The sequence below is a fragment of the Tetranychus urticae genome, chromosome 2 (assembly GCF_039701765.1).
Source record: "Tetranychus urticae isolate SD_2017Ah chromosome 2, NJAU_TeUrti_SD_1.0, whole genome shotgun sequence".
NCBI lineage: Eukaryota > Metazoa > Arthropoda > Arachnida > Trombidiformes > Tetranychidae > Tetranychus > Tetranychus urticae.
In genome coordinates, this window is record NC_142959.1 from 5,547,262 (window position 1) to 5,562,419 (window position 15,158).

Here is a 15,158-nt window from a genome sequence, read left to right on the forward strand (position 1 = left end):
TGATGATTATGCTGATAAAAATTGTTATGGTAATGATGAGATTCCGAGAGGCAAAGCTCATAATCTAATTTCAACATTTTATTCACCATTTCATTGAATCGTTGCAATAGCAAATTGCAACACAAAATTCAACATTGTAAAGGGAAAAAGGTTGAGACCAAGAGAAAGCAAACAATCAACTTTATCTCTTAATGCATCTTTTAATACAGATCTTGACTCAAGTATAAGACCAATTGGTTTTGTATATTTCTCAAGTGTTTGCGATTTTCTCAAATTTAGATACGATAATAGCGTTGAGTAAATGTTTGTCTGCTTTAAAATGAATCAGACTTCGGAAAAGGTAATCCAAGTTGAAATCAAGAATTCATAAGAGAGCAAAACATTTTCTTTAAAACTTTCGAGTTAAGACTTTTTGTGTTTCTCGATATTTTATTCTGCCGAGGATCGAAAGGATTCTCTGATTCGTACTTTTCGATGAAATTTGTTCAAAGCTAAAACTCTGATCACATTTAATGAATCAGATTTTCTTGCATTTCTAAGTTTTTCATTCTTCTTTTGTTTTAAAATTTTGTAAGATTAACTTTTTTCTTGGCTCATTGTTCATATCGTTTTCAACCACTCAACGTCAATATGCATCTTGGAGTTACAGTTAATTTCTCGATATTCATATTACCGTATAAAGCCTTGGATTTGGAAAAGTGATTTTTTTGAAAACATCTTTTTTGGCTTTTCTTTTTATTACATTTTCGGAAATGTTTTGATCCATTTTGAAGTTGCAGATAAGTTGACCATTCGTTGAAACCAAATATCTATTACTTTGAATATGGACACGTACCTTGGTTGTTAAAGTTTAGACTGTTCCTTGGATAAATCATATTCTTTGTTCAATATCATTTTGACAAGATTCAACATTTCTTGTGGTTACTTTGAAAATTTAATGGACAGAGAAGAAGAAAAAATTGAAAAAAAACATTTTTTCCTTTACTTTTTTCTCTCTCTTTGCACAAGAAAACAAACTATTCAATGAAAGCATTTCAAGTTATTTTCATCTTCCCTGTGCTCTTGCCTTCTCTTCATCCTCCTACTTTCATTATAATAGAAAACATATTAAATTTCAAGTTTCAGTAAAGATGAAAAATAACATTAATATCCAATACTGATACATTTTCTTGTATTGATATTCATAAAATAATATTGAAAAATGTACTCGACGAGAGAAAGAAAAAAAGTCAAATGCGAAAAGGTAGAAAAGGCAAGATAAATCTGAAAATATTTTCTCTTCAGATTTACCTTCTTTCTCTCGCTTCTCCCATGAATCAATATTGTTGTAAAGTTTAATATTGAACGACATTTATTATTATTTTATTTGGACACTTTCCTCGGATTCTTGGACAATCATTTATACTTGAACCTGGTAATAGTCAAGCAACAAGAGTGACTAAACTTGACAACAACTATTGTCATGAATATTGAATGTGTTATTTGATCTTAAAAACAAAATGTTCAAATGTTTTGTTTGGTTCATCACTGATCAAGTTTGAATTTTAAACAAATCTCATAAAGTAGAAGGTCCTTCATAAGGTGAGCTTTCAAGCGAACTATTCATTTTCCAATTGGAAAAACATCTTCAATGGAAATAGCTTTTTATTGAATCGAATAGAACACAAATCAGACTTTTTCGAAAAAGAATTTGGCAATTTCTTTCTTACGATCTTCTGTTTGGGCCTCAGTTCGCCACTCATCAAAGTCTTGTTTCAGGTATTCAAGAGTTGAACTGTTCACTTCTTTTACAAAAAATTGATCAAAATATTACCACTGAACTTATTTTCTTGATCTTCACGCAACTAAACAAGAGAACTCATTTTGAGGCCTAGAATTAATTTTAACTAATTTTTAGCCAATTATCATCTCATATCGATTTAAAATAAGAATTCGCCTTTTCTTCTTCTAGTTCTTGATTTTTTTTGAATTTCCATTAGTATTGCTCGATATGACGTGATTTTATCGACTGATATCGATGTTTAGGTAAAAGGAACAGCATCAAGTTGATTTGATGATCCTTTGATTGATCAATGAGATCTTTTGACCTCATCATCTCTGAGTTGCTCGAAAAGTTTTACTTTGGAAATCGCTAAATGAGAAAAGAAAAATTTGACAAAAAATGAAATTTATTCTAAATAGAGCAGCGGAACATGAAGTGGGATGAGAAAAGAAATGGCAAGTAATATAATTGCAGATCAAGTTTGTCTAAACTAAATTACCAAGATTCATTGAGTGTCACAGAAGATGAAAATTGCTACCTTTTTTTGCTCTTGTAATCAATCTCACAACATTGAAAGTAAAAACTAAAGAATACATTATTCTTTGAGTGGAAAAACATGGTTTTGTTTCCTCAAGTTTCATTGAGTTTTCTCATCGAGTTTCATTTGAGATTAAAGTTTGAAAGTTTTTTCTCTCTCTCTCTTCCATTCTTTGCTTTTTCTGATTCTTGTTTAACAATGCATAACATTGGCCAAAAGAGGCAAAAATGATGGTTGAGAAACAAAGAGATGAATTTCAATGGAATGGCACAAAATTTGGTTAACAAACATGATGATGAATACAATAAACTGAATAATGAAGTAAAAACAGAGTTTTGAGAAAATACAGAAACTAAACAAAAAAATGATATTCTGATCATTATCAAGATTTAATGTGAACAAAAAGGCAAAGTTTTCAAGTACAAAAATGAATAGTAAAAGTTTAAGAGGAAAAAAACTAAAAATGAAAATTGAACATTTGAATGTTTTCCCAATGAAAAATGTTACGAATCATTTGCCTATGAATTTCCATGAATTTTTTCTTTTCTCATCATTTCTTTGTCTCTCTCTCTCTCTTTACTTATGTTCTGCCTCATGTTTGTACTTCTACTGGTTAATATCAACGGAAGATGAGGCAAAAATGTAGATACAGAACTGGGAGAAGATGGAGAAAATGAAAAAAGAAGAAAAGGAAGAGCAAAAAATTTACTGACTCAGAATTTATTCTGTATTCTATTGCCCTCCCAATGTTCATATTTATCATAATATTTACCAGTAAATAAAATACTATTTCAGTTCTTTATCATCTTGCATTTTCTTTCTTATTTCCTTCTCATGATAACTTCCAAACAAGAATATGGTTCTACTCAAAATGTCAAAATAAAGTTTTTCTTTTCTCTCTTTTTCAATCATTTCTTTTTACTCTGAGAAAAAAATGAGGAAAAAAAGATGGAAAGAAAAGAACAAAATTGAGTGAAAAAAATTTCAAAGGTAAAACAGAATGAGAACAATTTACATTCTTTTCTTGTTCTGTTCAATGTTCATTAGAAATAGGTAAAACAGCTGCCCATTATGGTGAATAATCACATGAAACATCCCATTACGCTCAACTCGACAGCAAATTAATGAATCAGAATATTTGATAACCAGAAATGTTTTGTACCGAAAACTCATGCGTTTTTGCTATCTCTGAATACACAGAAGTTTTCAATTTTTTAAATGAAAAGTCGAATCGCAAATGAATATTCTGAATTTTAACAGAACTTCACCAATGAAGCATAAAATGTTCATAACAAAAGTAGATTTTGTCGAAGAACTGCACTGTAGAAGAACGAAAAACAAAATTAAAGATTTTCAATCGAACTCCTAGTTCTGTAGAGAAACTTCTCTCTCGACAAAATTAAAGAGAATTTTTTCTTATATAACATAATCACTCCCAGTTAAGTAGAACTAAACAGTTATCAGAGTCTCTAATATGCAGAAATTTCAGTAAATTTTACAAGCAAAGTTCAAAAAGAAATGAATATTCAGCTCTGCAATGACGAATATCCATGGAAGATCTAACAGAATTTTGTTAAAGAAATTTTTCGAACACCATTGCGTTTTCAATAACTTCCAATGAAAAATTATATGCAGCATTTTTTTGTGTCTCGTCAATAAAACACAGAAAAAAGAAAAGTGAAAAGTGAAGAAATGTTTGAAAGTGAAGTTTTGAATCAATTTCAGTCGAAACTTGCATTTTTGTAGAGAATTTATCTTTCCAAGTGCAATTAATATTTCCTAGAAAATATTCACTCCCAGTTATGCACTTCTAGAACTTGAATTTTCTGCTTAAATTGTTATTTCCGTTTGTTTCGTGATTAATTTGCATCTCAACTAAAACAAGTAAAAAAGGTTGAAATGGAGTAAAAGAAAAACAATGAAAATGGAAAACTTGAAAAGCATAAGAAAAATGTAATCTTAAATTCTTGACAGGTATCATGGTAATGAGCAAGCCAAAGAGAGCGAAAAGAAAAGGTTGAAATAACATTTTTTGCCTGATGAAATGCTTCATCTTTCCATATCTCACTGAATATGTATTTATTCACATTTGAATTGTATTATTATTCCAGTTTTGAGTAGACAAAAAAACCTCTTTTTCCAACCTTCCTTCATAATGCTCTCTATTCACCAAAGCAAAATTTTGTGATAAACTTTTTTCCCCTTTCTTTTCACATTATTACAAGTTGTGTCAAAATCAGAAAAGTGTAAAACTGGAAGCAAAAAAAGAGTAAAATAAAGAAGCAACGAAAAATGAAGTAAAATGGAATCATTGAAAGAACAAAAAATGAATATGTTTATCACAATTGAATATAAATGAAGCAACGAGTTGGAGTAAACTTCAACAATTAGCCGAGAAAAGCTCAATATTTAACTATTTTTTGTTCAACCTGGAAACTCGTTTAATCTTGCAATAAGTACTTTAAATGAGCTGGGAGTTTGCCAGGGAAGGCAACAAAAGAAATATTACTTTTTAGCTTCGCTTCTTGTCAAAGTTAATTGGCAAAAATATTTTCTTGCATAAACTTGCATTCCATTCAGTTCTATAATTGTACACCCAAATTGATTGTTCATCAGAATCTTGATGCAACTTTCTGTCAACTTTTTTTCTTCGTTCAACGTTTATAAGTTTTCTGTTTGTTTTTTATTCTTGTTTATACTTCAATGGTAACATAATCGGATTAAATCAGCTTTTTTGTTCAAGTAACCCAAGAACGACGGGAAAGATGGAAAGGGAAGAAAAATTATCTTCATTTTTTTTCTTCTTTTCTGTTTTTGTCTTTTCACCTTTTTTTTCTACTCCCAGCACTTGAAAAGCTTTATACCTTTTATTGTCTGTATCACATTGGGCTCATCATTGTTTATCCTTTCTTGTAATCAAAGACTCAAAAGATGAAGACGAACAAGATGATGATGATGATGAATCAAGAAGACGAGGCAAAAACTCAAATAGAGTGAAATTATCAGAGAAACTCCCTGTACATTCAGAGTGTCATTATCTAAAGAAAAGATTTTTCTCTTCATTCAAACCAAACAAAAAATATAACTTTTATGCTTTTTGTCTTTTCCTTTCTGCTCTCGCCTAATCCAACATAATAGCTCAGGGAAGGAATAGAAAAACACACGAAAATGATAATAATAATAATCTTTTGCCTCCAAGATAATCAATTTTTACTCTTGTCTTTCACTCAACTGTTGCCAGTTTCACCATTGAGTCAAGTCAAGTAAAGAGTTTATAAAATAACTCCAACTCCCAGTCTGTTATCGCAATCAACCTCTGTTATTGAAATTTTTTACTCCCAGTAGTGATGACATTTTCGCTGGACTTTGTCGCTTGGAGTAAGAAGCTTCTAAATTTTGATATTCTATTTTTGACAGTTTAATCTTAATTCCTTCCCAGCTCATCATTCATATAATCCAAAGATTAGTTTTACAATCGATCGTTTTACGACCTCACAATCGAATATCTATCGATTAATAATCGATTCCCCGTTATATGACCAAGTATTGTTAGGAAGAATCGATATCAATCACAAAGGTATCGAGTAGTGAGTGCGATCAAAGAACGGATTTGTTTAGTGAATCACTAAGAGTTTCTTGAAACAAAGTAATTCTGTTATTTTTTGTCGATAACTCCATCAAATTGGGCTTTTTTCGGTGCGATTATTATCAACAGGCAAAGATCGATAGTTTACTAAAAAGATCGAATCATGGATTCGATTTATAATCGATTTTTTAAAGGAAAAGTTTTATAAATAAAAAATGTTAATTGACTTGGTTGAGTTTGCTATTCATAGAAATCTTGAAACCTTGAGCAGTAAAATTCTTATTCTGTTCATGATATTCGTTTTCAGTTTGATCCTAATTTGCATTATTACAGTTGTTTCAAGAACGATATTTTTCGTTGAGACTGATAAAGAAAATGTTGATTACTTTTTTTTGGTGTAAAGTTTAATGCAACAAAACATTGACGTAAAAATAAGCTAAGCACGTTCTTATGAGATGAGTAAAATAATGATGATTATTATTTTGTTGATGGAGAATGAAAAAAAGTTATCTTTTCATTTTTCCTCTGATCACCATTTTTTCCAATGAGCATCATTATCATTATTTTACTCATCATCACTTTCTTATAATAACCATTATCATCATCATTATCATTATGATATAGTGAATAAAAGTTGTTGAATCGATTCAATTCAGGTTAATTGGATTGAAAAATTTTCTATTTACTGTTTCCCTTTCATCATCCAATTAACCAGTTTAATTCGCTTTTTCAATCCTTATTGAGCTTATCATGGTTCCTTCAGCTTCAATCCATCCAATTGTTTTCACTCCCAATTCAAGCCAACATTTAGTTATCTACATCAAGTATCATCATGCATAATCATCATAACCTTCAAAACCAGTTAGACGCTCTGCTAGCAAGGTATTTGCATGTCGATGATAAATCGACCAAAGATGAAGATTTCTGTCAGATTCTTCCATGTCTTTCCAAATGAACAATTAGTCTTCCATTAATATTAATCTTAAGTGACATTCGACCCTCGCTGACTTTCATATCAACATTATACAGCTGAATATCCAGCATGAAGAATAGCTGGAGATACATTCAAAGAAAAGATAGGAATACTTTTTATTTCATTATACGACTTTTCATATCGATCTTGAAGAAGCAACCTCGAACTTCGGGTGCGGCAATATTACCCAATTCTCTTTCGCGAAACATGACAGTCAACTTGATAACTGTATCTGCAATCTTGGCGATTGATTTCGTTCTATAGCTTTCGACTGACTGACCAATGTTCAACTACTGTTCACATGGTCCTTAAGGGATTCACTTGAGTATTCGCTATTCCACAAAACTGGAGTATTGAGTTTTCGCTTAGCGTTTTATTATGCTATCAAAGATTCAATTTCATTCCGGGAGTTTTCGTTCCTCAAAAGTTCTCAATTAAGAACTTCGAGAATAAAAGTTGCTTTTTTCAGCAAATTTTTCATTTAACTCTAAATTTTCATCTAATTTAATGAAAGTCACATTCATTTCCTGCATTCAATTTAAAGGTAAAACTTCCGTTGAGCAAAATGTAACGTTTAAGACAAAAAATGTTATCAGTGTGAATGAGTGTTTTAAAATGAACAGGAAATTATTATATCAACTGTAAAACAAGTTTCAATAGTAAATTGAGTGATTTGATGAAATCTTTCTCTACGTTTCATCCTTCAACAATGCGACTTTATTAGTCTACTGGGAGTGATAATTTTTCTAGATATACCATGATTATCATCTGACAATAGAATGACTTTTCAAGGCTTGAGAATTGATGTATAACAGGTTGTAATGTCGAGTCGTTTAGTATGCGAAGAAACGCTGTTTAGTAATGAAGGTAAAAATTGATGCTATTGGTTGAATATTTGACGATCAAAAGTGATTCATCTGATTGAGAGATCTGTGAATAAATCTTGGAATCGTGTTTAATCGAATTTTCTGTTTACTTTTTCATTTTGATTTTTCTCTTTTCATTATTACATTTATTGTGTTTCAACTCATCATGTCAGCCTGTTCATGTGTGTGCATCACTTGTGTTTGAATTTTTAAGCGATAAAAAATTGAATTGCAATATCATCATCAATGTTTGCTCAAGTATTTCTCATTTTGTTTCCATTTGAAAAATTTTTCCTTCCATTCTGTTCTGTTAATGCTCAAGATGATTAGATAAACAGATAAACAGATAAACTAATAAATTGTTGTTATCGATAACAGGAAAACAATCGATGCTCAGTGAGAAGATGAACAGTTGAACAGGGACGAGAAGGGAGGGAAGAAAAGTTGAGAATGAAAAAAGAAGACAAAAGGACAATTGAGTTTTCAAGTGATATCAAGTAGGATATTGGATTGATATTGATCAATTGAATATCAAGAACTTTCTGATTAAAATTCCGTGTCAGTTTCATGGGGGAACAAGACAACAGTAAAAGCTTAATGGTGAATAAGACAATCACGATAGTGATGATGATGAAGATGATAATCCATATATTGATTTCAATTCACTTGCATTTGGAAATAAAACAACATGAAAATGGAAAATTAAACCAAATGTTGGATGAGCTAAGATGAGCAGGAAAAATGTAGAACAAGAAAAGTGTAAAAAAATTTTATTCAATTGTTGTCTTTTAATGGAAAAATATTCAGTAAATTTTTTCTCATGTAATTCAATTTCACATCATTTTCATTCCCTGATTTACTCTGGATGACATTTGATTTCAAGTTTTACATTAAAATTACATCTTTTGCAAGTCACTCTTACGTCAAAGTTATAGTTTCCAACCTTGGACAGAGCATTCATCTGACTGTGATTTTTTAAACTTGGAAAACAAGATTTGAGCAAAAATGAAATATGCATTATTCACAGCGCTGTACATTCTAGACCTGGAACAGTAGTTGAATAAGTGTCAGTCCTAAGCGATGAATAAAAATCTATAAAAATAGTCTGAAACTTAATATAAAGTTGACTGGTGTTTCGCGAAAGAGAGTCGGATTAACATAGCCGAACATGATAAATTGCTTCTTCATGAGCGATAAGCCAACATGGAAGTGTTTCCAAAAGTCCTGAGAAGAGTTGCCTTTTCTTTGTAAGTTACTAACGACTGGGTCCTTGAATGGTCAAAACTAAGATTTTTCGAATTAGCGATGCAGTTAGATTGAAGATCTGAATTTCGTCTATGAGTTTCATGATGAACTTTCACGTCAAACAATCCAAATTTTGCATGTGCTTTTGAACGAACAATCAGGATTTTAAAATCACTTTTGTGGTCAACCATCAGTGAAAAATGGAGAGAGACATATTCAAAGGAAAGATCCGGTTGTTCGAATTTTTTCAGGCTCGATTATCTCAGCATTTATCGATAAGTTTGTATTAATCGACTGGACAACACGTACTCTGCGCGTATCCGAAGTATGAAAATAACTCGATAACAGTAGTTATACGAATGACTATTTAAGAAACATGAATCGAATTAGTCTTTCAGCTTGATAATATCACTCAAACAGGAAAGTTCAGATTTAAAAAGGTCAAATCTTTGACTCTTTCGATTGAATATGTGAAGCATTTGATGTGAAATTGTAAATGCCATTATCGTCTAAATTAAATACCACTAAAGGACGAAGACCAAAAGAATAGGGAAAAGTGCCTAAAAATAGAATTTCCTCAAAGTTCTGTACTTGATGTAAAATTTTATGTCAATTCCAAAAATTGATTCCATTTTTCGACATGATGTATAGTTTTCGAGTTATCAGGTTAAAAATGTTGAAATGTTGAAAATGGCCTGAACCAGTTTTGAGTGACAAAGTATTTTGAATATTTTGTACATAATTGACTGCCCTCTATTCAAAAAATGTATCGGTATATTTCTATCATCGGGGCGTCTATGACTTTTTTGATAACGCTTGATATTTTTTTCGGGTTTCAGCCTTTTGGCCCCTTAGATGATTTGAGTGACAAAGTATTCTGAATATTTATCATACATTGGACCATTCTCTACCCAAAAATGTATCAGGATATTAGTATCATCGGGGCGTAAATGCTCTTTTTCAAGAAGAATAATATTTTTTGAATTTTTGTTGTCTTGAAAATAGTATATACCTCCCGATGATGTAGATACACTGATACATTTTTTGCAGAGAAGACGATCCAATGTATGGTATACATAAGAAATCCTTTGTCACTCAAATGACCTAAGTGGCCAAATGTCTAAAAACCGAAAAAAATATCAAGCGTTATCAAAAAAAGTCATAGACGCCCCGATGATAGAAATCTACCGATACATTTTTTGGATAGAGGGCAGTTAGTTATGTACAAAATATTCAAAATACTTTGTCACTCAAAACTGGTTCAGGCCATTTTCAACATTTCAACATTTTTAACCTGATAACTCGAAAACTATACATCATATCGAAAAATGGAATCAATTTTTGGAATTGGCATAAAATTTTACATCAAGTACAAGACTTTGAGGAAATTCTAATTTTTAGGCAGTTTCGGTCTTTATCCTTAAACTGGGATTTATTTCTGTTCAATGTACTCTGTTTGTGTAAAATGATGAAATTGTTTAAGCATTACAAGCTTTTCCGACAACATTTAGTTTATTATCATTATAATAATAATTTTGGATTGTCAGTTGACGTTGAAATTACTGTATAAAATGCGAAAAGTGAAGGCAACTGCAAAGATAACATGGTTTTAGTTGATGGTTTGACGAGGAAGAAGAAGAGGACAAAAAAGTCAGAAACAAAAAAAGTAATACAAGTTAAAGATTCAAAGCCAAATGAAATGGATACAAGAAAAGCTGAAAGGAACTTACGAACCTTTTAAGATGATGATGATCATTATTATTAGATACACTAGATACAAGCTATTACATGCTTTTTTGTCAACCTTGAATCGGACCTTAAAAAACGATGAGAAGTGATGAAAATGAAAATTGGTCAAAGAAGATGTTGATGATAGTAAAGAGGAGAAACGTCAATATAAATTGATGAATAATCATTAAGGTTAACAGCTTTTTGTTTTCTTGTTCAATTGTTCCATCGACTTTGAACATTGCCATATTGAGGCAGACTTGCAACGACCAAACGTTAAGCCAGACTCTTTACAAAAGTGTGCAAACTTGTTATTAGAACATAAAAAGAGGCAAAAAATCAAACAACTTGAAAGCCGTTAACTGTTATTTATCTTTTCCTTTTTTTGTACTCTTTCTCCATGTAATCTCATCTTTCTACTTTTCTCTCTCTCTCTTTCTTTTATTGCTAAAATTAGATTACGTATTTGATGGTAAATCATCAGTTGAAGAATCATTGGCTCGGGCTGTGATTCTCAGTGAAAGGAAACTCGGTGAGGAACAGATTAAACAAATGGTTGGACTTACTATTGATCTGGTTCTGGCTATTTTAAGGAACATCGTTGTTGGTGAAAAGCCACTTACATTTGCAGCTCCTTCAGGCTTATCACTTACCATTGAAATGTAAGTATCATCATCATGGTCATCATTATCATCATCATTCAGAATCACCCAGAAAATCAGAATCAAATAATGGGTCATCTTAATGACACAGAGTGCATTGAATTATTAGTATAACAAACAGGCTTCAACCAAAGTAAACATATTGTTCACTTTTACAAAAGGCACAACTTTTCAGCTTTTTTTCCTGTTCGCTTCTGCATTTCCTTCGGTTACTGGTTACAATTACTTTGCCTCCATTCATCATGTAATCAACAATATTATACTGATGCAGCAACATCAATGACAAATTGCGATAAACGAAAAGATAAGACAAAAATCGAAAGATTGAGTAAAGTTGAAACAAGAGTTGTTTTGCATTATTGTAACAAGAAATTGATAAAGATAACAACTGGTTTACTGTGATCTCAGTCGATTTTATCCTAATCAACTTTTGATTGACAGTTTTTTAGACTCGACTTTCAACTGCTTTACATGATCGGATTATCATTGTTAGTGTAACAAGATATTGAAAGGTTGAAAGTTAAAGCTACTCTTGAAGTTTGAAGTTATCTGTGAATAGGTTTAGAGTTTGATGGAATTGGTTGGCTAAAAGTTCAGGTTGATATTGAATTATCTAAACAGATTAAATTTAAAATTGATTAGTTTTTGAATATTTAAGAGTTGATTTGATGTTGAATGTTTCAAAGCGGTTGACACTTTTGTTTGGCAAGCATTGCTTAGGTTTGTTTGTATCATTTCAGGTTCAATGGTGGCGGACTTTCCAATAAGTCTATTCAGCATGGCGACGCTACTTATATTTTCCCTGAAGTTTGTTCAATTTTAACGACGAAAGAAGCTTGTCATGGCAATGAGACGATGGGAATCATGGTGGGTTTGAGATTTAATTTTTTTGGTTATTTTCTCTTTTTTTGTTTTCTCGATTCATTTTTAATTTTGAAAATTCAATGTTTTTTTTCTTTTTTTCACTTCTGTTTATTCAGGCAGTTTCATGGCCTTCAATCTTGGAATCTTTTGGTAACAGTGTTGACCTACTTTCAGAAGATACTCAAACACTTCAGTTGATTGTTTTAGATGAAGATTTAAGGATACTTGATGTTTCAAATGCAACCGATTACTTTTCAATAATCATTCCTCGCTCCCTGTCCAGTGATTCATTGGTTGAATCAAATGAGGTTGAGGGTTCCCTAGTCACTGGTGCACATTCATCAAGCTTACCAGAGGGTGACTTTATTGTGCCCAAACCAAGGCCAGGTGAATCGATGCAATACCATCAGTTTTTAGTGACCAAAGCCTATTCAGCACTCAACATTGAGATAACACCGACCAACCCTTCATCTCGACTAATTCTTTTCCTTCACTATAAATCGAAACCTTTTCTGTCTCTTCATGAAGTCTCTATTCCACTCGGTGTAGTGGGCAATCAAAAGGGTTCAACGCATGACATTTTCCTGGGCAACTCCATCATAGCCAACAGAACGGGCTTCTTTTACCTGGGCATAGCGTGTGCCAACGAATCGGCCATTCGTGATTCATCTTATTCCTATCTACTCGATGACATGATGATACACACCAATTTGACCATGAACATTTCATCAACAACCGAAAATGTAACTACAGCCGATTGGATGATGCGAAACTTCGATACCAACTATACACTTCGAATCTACACTTCGGGTTGTTACTTCTACAACTATTCAGATAAAATTTGGTCTGGAAAGGGCTGTTTTGTGGCCACGGCTAATGCACACATGACCCACTGCAAGTGCAACCACTTGACCTCTTTCGGTTCAGGCTTCTTCATCATGCCCAATACCATTGACTTTTCCTACGTGTTTGCCAATGCAGGCTTTGTGGACAATATAACCATCTACTTGACTGTCATACTTACACTTGTTGTGTACATTTCATTGGTAGTCTGGGCACGAGCTGCCGACAGAGCCGATCTTCGTAAACTCGGAGCCACTCCATTACCCGACAATGATCCAAAAGACAAGTATCTATACGAGATTACAGTTTACACGGGAGACAAGGAAGCCTCTGAGACTGACTCCAAGGTATCATTTATCCTATCGGGTGATGACGATGAAACTGATGTGCGATCCTTTAGCGATCCAGAGAGGAAAATATTCCGTCGTGGTGCTCAAGATATATTTGTCATGGCAGTTCCAAGGAAACTTGGTCGATTAACCTATTTGCGCATTTGGCACGACAACTCGGGATCAGGCAGGAAGCGCTCTTGGTTTTTGAATTTCATTGTTATTCGCGATGTTCAAACGGGAGAAAAGTTTGAATTCATTTGCAACAAATGGCTTGCCGTTGAAAAAGGTAAACAGAGTCACTCAAATGTCAGTTAAATTGATTCAGTTAATCAAGTTGGAAATTGAAAAATTTCCATCTTCCATGAGACTGAGCACCAATTTAATCGAGATTATTTGTGACACTTTATATCCATTTCATCTTAGAGTGTTCATGAGTTGCTCAACTTGTCAATAGCAAAGTTGTTGCAAAGTTGGGAAAAGGCTTCTTGTCATTGCCTGTCATTAAGTTGAGGTTAACTTGGGTTAACTTATTCACCATTTTACTGTCTCAAATTATTTCTTAATCAACACTCTCATTATTATTTTCATCGTTTCCATCACCATGATCATCATGATAATCATGATGAGTTTGATAATGGTTATGATGAAAAGCATTACCTGCCTTAACATCAATCCAATAAGGTAAAGAAAAGAAGCCAAAAAATTGGTCTAAAAATGTAACGTGAAGTGAATGGTTAAACAAAAAATACTGAACATTTGAAAGTTGAAGGAAAGGTAAAGTACGAAAAAAAGGAAAAAGCAAATGTAATTTAAAGTTTACAAATTTTCGAGGTGAACAGTCCATCGTCAAGTACATCTAGGTTGGGTTAATGGGTAAGAGTGAAAACAAGAGACACAGGTGAATGAAAAACACTTGAAGCAAATTGAGAAGCGAGTTACATTTAAAGACGAGAAGGAAAATGAGGCAAAAAGAAGAGAAGAAAAGATTCAATATTGAACATGATATGAACATGAAGAGAAAAAGTGAAAATAGATTAACAAATTGAACTCTCGACACTCTGGAAATTTCAATTTACTTTCCTTCTTTTACCAACTTTTAGCTGTACCTTGAAAGACCAACTAAAGATGCAATTTTTCTTCTTCTTTCATCTTTTTTTTTTCTCGATTCAACTCGATTCTTTTATTAACCACAGAAAAAAAAGTTTCTCTTTTTACCGCCATCTTCTTTTCTCCTGTGACCTTTTCCTATCTGAGGGAACAAGAATAACATGAAAAAAAAGTTGACAAAATTGAACAGTTTTCTTCTTCCTTCTGGTTCAATTGAAGTAACCAAAAATTTGAAGATGCACAATTGATTCAATTAGTTGCTGGTTAAGGTAACAACAGCAGACTTTGCTTGTCAATTATTTAAAGGTTTGCTAATTAGCTTATTCAATTAAGGATGATAATGATGATACAACTGATTGATTTGTTGAGCAAACAAACTGCATTTTGAATGTTAAACCTGAATCAACAAGAGTTTAGAAAATCGAAAGTCTAAAGTTCGTTTTAAAGGTTAATAATTTGAAAACATTTTCCAAGTTTGAATCGTTTTATGTTATTTGCTCCAGTAAATATTCAAGAGATTTAAGTGAAGCTCGATTTTTTCGTCTCTTCAAGTTTTCCAATTCACTTTGAGATTATTCAATTATCTGTTGAAATCTATTCTTGAATAGTTTACCAATACTTACAGGTCAGGATGAAACTGTATTTACTTTCG

At 32.2% G+C, this 15,158-nt stretch overlaps 1 protein-coding gene across 1 annotated transcript in view; it reads left to right on the plus strand.

Moving 5' to 3' along the window:
- LOC107366398 (uncharacterized) overlaps window positions 1–15,158 on the plus strand; it is a 40,559-nt gene that overhangs the window by 19,853 nt on the left and 5,548 nt on the right. Inside the window, exons 6-8 of the mRNA XM_025161737.2 lie at window positions 11,156–11,360; window positions 12,101–12,227; window positions 12,341–13,685. Coding sequence (XP_025017505.2) covers window positions 11,156–11,360; window positions 12,101–12,227; window positions 12,341–13,685 — 1,677 coding nt within the window. The remainder of the gene's footprint in view (window positions 1–11,155; window positions 11,361–12,100; window positions 12,228–12,340; window positions 13,686–15,158) is intronic.